General features: G+C 39.7%; 1 protein-coding gene across 1 annotated transcript; it reads left to right on the plus strand.

Moving 5' to 3' along the window:
* Positions 1-2,951: 2,951 nt before the first annotated feature.
* On the plus strand, positions 2,952-6,199 carry LOC104926777 (potassium voltage-gated channel subfamily F member 1). Its single transcript, XM_027284034.1, has one exon. The coding sequence runs from the start codon at positions 3,347-3,349 to the stop codon at positions 4,838-4,840; it is 1,494 nt and encodes a 497-aa protein (XP_027139835.1). The 5' UTR covers positions 2,952-3,346; the 3' UTR covers positions 4,841-6,199.
* Positions 6,200-6,809: the final 610 nt, after the last annotated feature.

The following is a 6,809-nucleotide window of genomic DNA, read 5'->3' on the forward strand; positions in this document are numbered from 1 at the left end:
TGTCAGGCTTAGTAAAACTGTGAAATGTCGAATAACATTCAAGTGCAGCACCTGGAGCCAAACATTTTTTTTTACAAATATAAATTTTAGCAGCCTAGGGATGAACAAACTTTCCCTGTACTTTCACCGTATTTTCTCAAATAAAAAGTAAATACAATAAAATAAAATAAAAAAAATAAAAGAGATTGGATGCATCAGATCGATTCAGTCGGAATCCAGAGAGGTGAGGGTATTATTAACATGTGTGATGAGTGGTTGCCATCTTTGATAGAAATTAGCTGCTGAGCCTCTTAGGGAATGTTTAACTTTTTCAAAAGATAAGAAGTGTTATTATAACTTTGACTGACAGTGGTGAAAGTATAAGCAGCAACAACACTATAAAAATCCACCACCAAAAGTAAAAAAAACTCAACATTTGCTTAAGTGAATGTATAAAAGTATTGGATATATAGATACAAATAAAACATGCCAAATAGAAAATGAAACCTGAGAACAGAGAACACAAGATGCAGGAAATACACACTAAAAACAGGAAGTCTTATTAGGATAATGTATGTTAAGTATCAGAAGTAAAGATGGTCATTATACACAAGAACAGCCCTTGTAATACTGGATTATTAAGGCTGATGCAATAATGTGTACCCATATACTACCATCTACTTTTGGTTCATTCAATCTTTAGCAATGCATTATATTATATATTATATTATTATATGTTATTTTATATAATTGCAGTAGAGTAAAATGTGCAACAGCTCTGAAATGCAGTGCAGTAGAAGTAACACTTGATACGCTCATTTAAAGTACAGCTGCCTAAAAATTGTACTTGGATTTAATCACAAGCTGACACACACACACACACACACAAAAAAGTAATATTTTACCATATAACTACAAGTTTTTTTCATCAAAGAAAACACTGATGATGTTTTGACATATAATTGACAGGAAAATACCATATGAATGCCACATAAAATAAAGGTTTTGCCTTGAAATATTACAGTGTTTTGCTGTCTGTCATTTACTTTATTCTGTATTCCCTAGAAATGCCATATAAATAAAGGTTGTGCCATGAAATATGACTGTGTAGCAACTATGTATATGTCCCAAGATGAACAATATTTAAACTTCTTAAGTTTGTTAAGGTCTCTATCATCCCAAGTTAATACAGTCTTTATGGTTTTGTAAAAATGCAGCCCAACTTGATGTTTTCCCATTATAATTCTGAAGCCACTCTGTAAACTTTTAAACAAAGTTTAAGAAGAAGACTCCACTGCATTGCAGGTTTTTACACCAGGTGTTGTTTTGTTTTGTTGTAAGAATAGTCTATAACACCAACACTGACCTTTATTGTTCTCTACATTGTTTTTTTTTTTTTAATCACATATTCATGGATTCCTATCCTCAGTGGTATGCACCATTGTTTGGAAGCAGAGATGTCTGAAAGATTTTTGCAGTGTGAAGGTTTTGTCACTAGGTGGAGACAAACAATAAGACAGTGCACAGTTTGCCTGCTGCCAATCAATAATTCAGTGTGGGTTACTGCAGAAATGTTGAAAGTACAAGAGTACAAGTTGAAAGAAATCTCTGCAAATCTATGACGCTGTAATACATCTCACTGATGTCACTCTGAGACATTTAATACAGGTTTCACTATAGCCTAATATTTATAGAGCCTATATTCTCTCAGATTAGGATTATAATTTTTGCTGCTCGCCTTATAATACATTCAAAATGGAAGATGGATGATGCGTCTGTAGTATATGATAAAAAATATATTTTATAGGTTGTTGTTGTAAAGAAAACTGTTGTTTTAGGTTGCTGGTGTGGTGCTGCCTGTCAATCGATGGTCTTCAACGAATTGTTGCTCTTCGAGCAGCCATTAAAACACAGCTGAGCTCGTGTTGTTTCTGATTTCCCTGTTTGGTACTTCACAATTCATTACATGCCTCTGAGATTTATGGTCTTCTGCGCCGGGCTCCACTGCGCTGCGTAAAGACAACCAGAGACAGAGAGAGCACGACCGGAAGACACTGAGACAGCCTTAAAAATAAAAGCATATACTGTGATACAAGCATTTTATTCACAGGGCCTACAATACTTTTCATTTTGTTCATTAATGGAGAGAGACACAGATGCACAGCAACAATACAATAATAACTGTAACTATAAACTTTAATGGAGATGTGACTAAATGTAGTAATAACGATAATTATAGTATTTGTCGTGGACATCATGCAGGACCACAGGTGAGAACCTGCAAGATGAGAAAGCAGAAAACTCTGGTGGAAAGTGGAGAGGCAGAGATGAAGAAAAAAGCCCAGTGCATCATGGAAACTTCCACCCAACAGTCCAAGCCTATAGCAGCATAACTGGTTGAGGACTCACCTGAGCGAGCCTTAAATTATAATCTCTATGAAGAATTCATGTCTTAAGCCAACTCTTAAATGTGGAGAGGGTGTCTGACTCCTGAACCCAAACTGGGAGCTTGATAGCTGAAGCCTCTGGCCCCCAATCTACTTTTGGGGACTATAGGAACCACAAGGAACCCTGCATCCTGAGAGTGGAGTGTTCTAGTGCTGTAATCGGGTCCTATGAGCTATGAGCAGCATGATTCAGTGAATCTTTTATAGATTCTGATCCTTAGATCTAGTTTAGTGTGATATTTAAATGGTTATTTGGTTTGTTAAGAGTGATAAATATTTAGTCTTTTTTTGTTTATTGCACATGTTGTCACATGTTGGTTTCCTGTTCAAACAAAGTCATTGGACAACTCAAATATTCTTAAGGTTCTTGAGATGTTCATGTAAGGTAATCATTAACAAGGCTGGTGAGGCAGGTGAAGCAGCACAGTGTAAATGACTAAAAAAATAAAAATAGAACGGTTGGCATTGTTTTCATATTGAAATATTTAAAGATGTGAGGTATGAACTGATTAACTGCTGGATCATAATGAGCTACAGAAACGCTTTTTTAAATGAACTGTCTCAAATTGCACGAAGGCGGTGTTTTTGTTTGAAAGTTATCACCGGAAGTCCTGTCTTTTCATTGTGGTTCTTGACATTACGCGCACTCCAATGCCAACTTTGTCGGAGCGCACAGGCGCACTGTTCACTGCCAAACACGGCTGTGTTGAACGAGAAGACTTCTCACCGCAGTCACCTCTGAGCAAACATTAGTTTTGAACTAAAAACACAGATATTAGAATATTTCACAGGTTTTACGCACAGCGCCGCGCCGGACTCTGCTGACCTGTGTCTACTTTGACAGTGAAAATCCTGACGAGTTGGGTTGTATTTTAGTTTTTTTCTTTTCTTTGCTTTTTTGTGGCGGACTTGTCAACATAATGTGGGGGATCCATAAGACGCGTTACGCAGACTGTAACGGATCTGAAGCCAGTGAAGAGACAGAGATTGTTGTTAACATCGGCGGGGTGAAACAGGTGTTATTTGGGGACGTGTTGAATCGCTTTCCGGACACCCGGCTGGCAGAACTGGTGGACTGTTCACTTAAGTCTTCTGAAGAAATATCTTTACTATGTGACGACTACGACCCTGACACAGGAGAGTTTTATTTTGACAGAGACCCTGAGGCATTTAAATGTATAATCGAGCTGTATTATTATGGAGAGATTCACATGAAACGAGGAATCTGTCCGATTTGTTTCATGAAGGAGATGGAGTTCTGGAAAATCGGCTCTGAATTCCTGGATGACTGTTGTAAATGCCACCTGAAGGAGGTCGAGGATGAACTTGCAGAGATTGCAGAGAAAGTAAAAACTATCCTGGTGGACCGAGAAGGAGATCCGACTGCAGCAGGCTGGCAGCGCTTCCAGATGTGCCTCTGGAGGCTGATGGAGAAACCAGAGTCATCGCTGCCTGCGCACATCATCGCTATAGCATCCTTCATCTTCATCCTCGTATCATCCGTGGTGATGTGTGTCGGGACCATCCCCGACCTGCAGGTGGAGGATTCAGAAGGTAATCTCTCAGAGCACCCAACTCTGGAGGTCATCGAGACGGTGTGCATCGGCTGGTTCACTATTGAATACTTCCTGCGTTTGATTTCCTCCCCGAATAAAATCAAATTCGTCCTGGCTTTTATGAACATCATCGACTTCATGGCGATCATACCATTCTTTGTGGTGCTGATTCTGACTTCCTTTGGCGCAGGAGTGATGGAGCTGGCTAACGTGCAACAAGCTGTGCAGGCTTTACGCATAATGCGCATTGCGCGCATTTTCAAGCTGGCACGACATTCCTCTGGACTCCAGACCCTCACATCTGCCCTGAAGAGCAGCTTCAAAGAGCTGGGGCTGCTCCTCATGTATATGGGCGTGGGAGTGTTTCTTTTCTCCGCATTGGGCTACACCATGGAGCAGAACCATCCGGACACTTTGTTTACCAGCATCCCACAGTCGTTCTGGTGGGCTGTGATCACCATGACCACGGTGGGCTATGGAGACGTCTACCCTAAGACCACTTTAGGTCGTTGTAACGCGGCCATCAGCTTTCTGTGCGGAGTGATCGCCATAGCGCTGCCCATACACCCCATCATCAACAATTTTGTTTTGTTCTACAACAAGCAACAGGTGCTGGAGACTGCGGCCAAGCACGAGATTGAACTGATGGCCCTGCGCTCCGGTGACGGCGAGCAGGAGGCTGCACCTGGCGCCCATAAACATATTTGCGGCGCAGGAGTCTGGGACATGCGCTCCTGTCACAGCGACACATACATCCCCTTACTGAAGGATCCCAGAGGAGGGGCAGGGATTCAGACACCCAGCATGGACACAAGCTTTGAAAGCACAGCCGAGGCTACTGAATATTTCATCTCTTGAACACTGAAGTGAAGCAATAAAGATTAATGATACCAAGACGGAGACATGCTTGTAAATAGCCCCTGTAGAAGATAATAGGACTGCTCTCCAAGGACCTTTAATGTGTTTGAGGACTTGTGCCACCAATTAAAGGGACATGTGTTTGAGATATTGACTTGATGAGCCGTTGCCTTTGCGCAGTAACTCCCTGTAGGCTGAGGGGTTTCTGTTTGAACAGCCAGTACACTGATTCCCCCATGTAGGCTTCTTATATAACACCCCACCATCCCCAATCCTCACACTCATACTGTAGACTGCACTGTAGCCTCTTCATATGTACAGAAATATATCACAATGGATGTTTTTTTTTGTTGGTTTTTTTTGTAATATCTCCTCAAGGAGAAAAGAGAAATGTAGTCAATCCATGATATGTGTATGAACAATGTACAGGCATCACAGCAAAACTGAAGGGATTGAGTGATAGAGACTTATAGTGCCATACATCTCTCACTGAGATATTAAATGTACTCTAGAGAAAGGTAAACGGGTATGGTAGGGAATATAAAAGCAACACATCTTCTGGTTCTGCCTCTGATCTTCTTGGCATCAGTGTAATTTTGTGTATGATTGTGAGGTAATATATCAGATATAAAACCTCCTCACTGGGCTGAAGTAGTGGCTGTGATCAGACAGGGTCATGTAACCGACACCAAGACCTCAGAGGCTTCCTTGGCTGCAGGACATGTTCCTATAATGGGTTTAAATATTGCAGCAGCCGTCATCACTCTGCTCCTCCCCGGAGGATCATTGGCATAACTTGACCACCAAGTTATGGGTGAGGAGGAAGGAGCAACAGGATAGAGGTTGGACAAAAATAAACCCACTGCTCTTCAACTTCAAGGATATGAATAAAAAAATATGAATAATATGGACTTTTTTTATTCTTCAAAACCAAAAATGGGATTCATTATCAGGTTAGAAACATAAACAGAAGGTGTGAGAGCATTATTATGGCAGTGTCTGCCTGTGAGACATATTCCTTAATGCATTACTGCTCTATTTTTAAATGAAAAGTGAATGGACAAGGCATGTTTTCCACTCAAAATTGGCTTAATGGTCGCTGCAGTTAAAAGCTGCATTTTCACAGTTTGAAAGGTCTCAGCCATCAGTCTGAGCGGCATGAAACTTTCGGCATGAATAGAACAATCCTTAGAAATTAGTTTGCACAGTAGGAGAGCTGTAATTAAAATTTGACATATTTAATTCAAGTGTTTCAGACGTCGGTGGTTTGATTGTGTTCTTGTGCAATTCTGTCAAATGTTTTGAAGTGAATTTTTTTGTCAAGCTTTTGTGCAGGTAAAGAAGAAGGAGACTTTGATTGCAGCAGGTAGCCCGAAAGTGAAATGGTGCAGTGGAAGAAAGTTGGATATTTGCTCTCAAATCTTCACAAAAGTATAGCAGTAGTTCCTAAGTTTCCCAATAGGTTCGTTATAATTATATAAAAGTGAATATTGTTTTTTTTTATACAATTAAATTGTTCAAGTATCAGGTCGGTTTGGTCAAGCTTGCTTTCGTAAGAGACCTACTGCTACCAGCTGGACATTTCAACTATTTAACTATTAACTCTTAGCACTTTAGCTTATTTTTTATTCTAACAATTTCTTTATTTATTAAATTTAATGGTTTAATGATTGAAATACTTAGCAAAAAGCAAAACTTTTGGCTAAAAGTAATATATGGATAAATGGATCTTTATGATCTCTAGCTAAAAGTAATATATGGATAAATGGATCTTTATGATCTCTAGTGCAATCTTTCCATGTTAATTTTAGTAACTGCAGAAGTAGCCACTGGTTGGGAATCCCTACTCAGAAAAGAAAGTATTATTTGTAATCTTCGCAATGGTTTATGTCCGATTTGGACCTAAAAGTAAAAGGTCAAACTGTAAAATTTCAAGTACTGTGATTACATCAAATTCACATTTTCTAGT

The sequence above is a fragment of the Larimichthys crocea genome, chromosome XI (assembly GCF_000972845.2).
Source record: "Larimichthys crocea isolate SSNF chromosome XI, L_crocea_2.0, whole genome shotgun sequence".
Classification (NCBI taxonomy): domain Eukaryota; kingdom Metazoa; phylum Chordata; class Actinopteri; family Sciaenidae; genus Larimichthys; species Larimichthys crocea.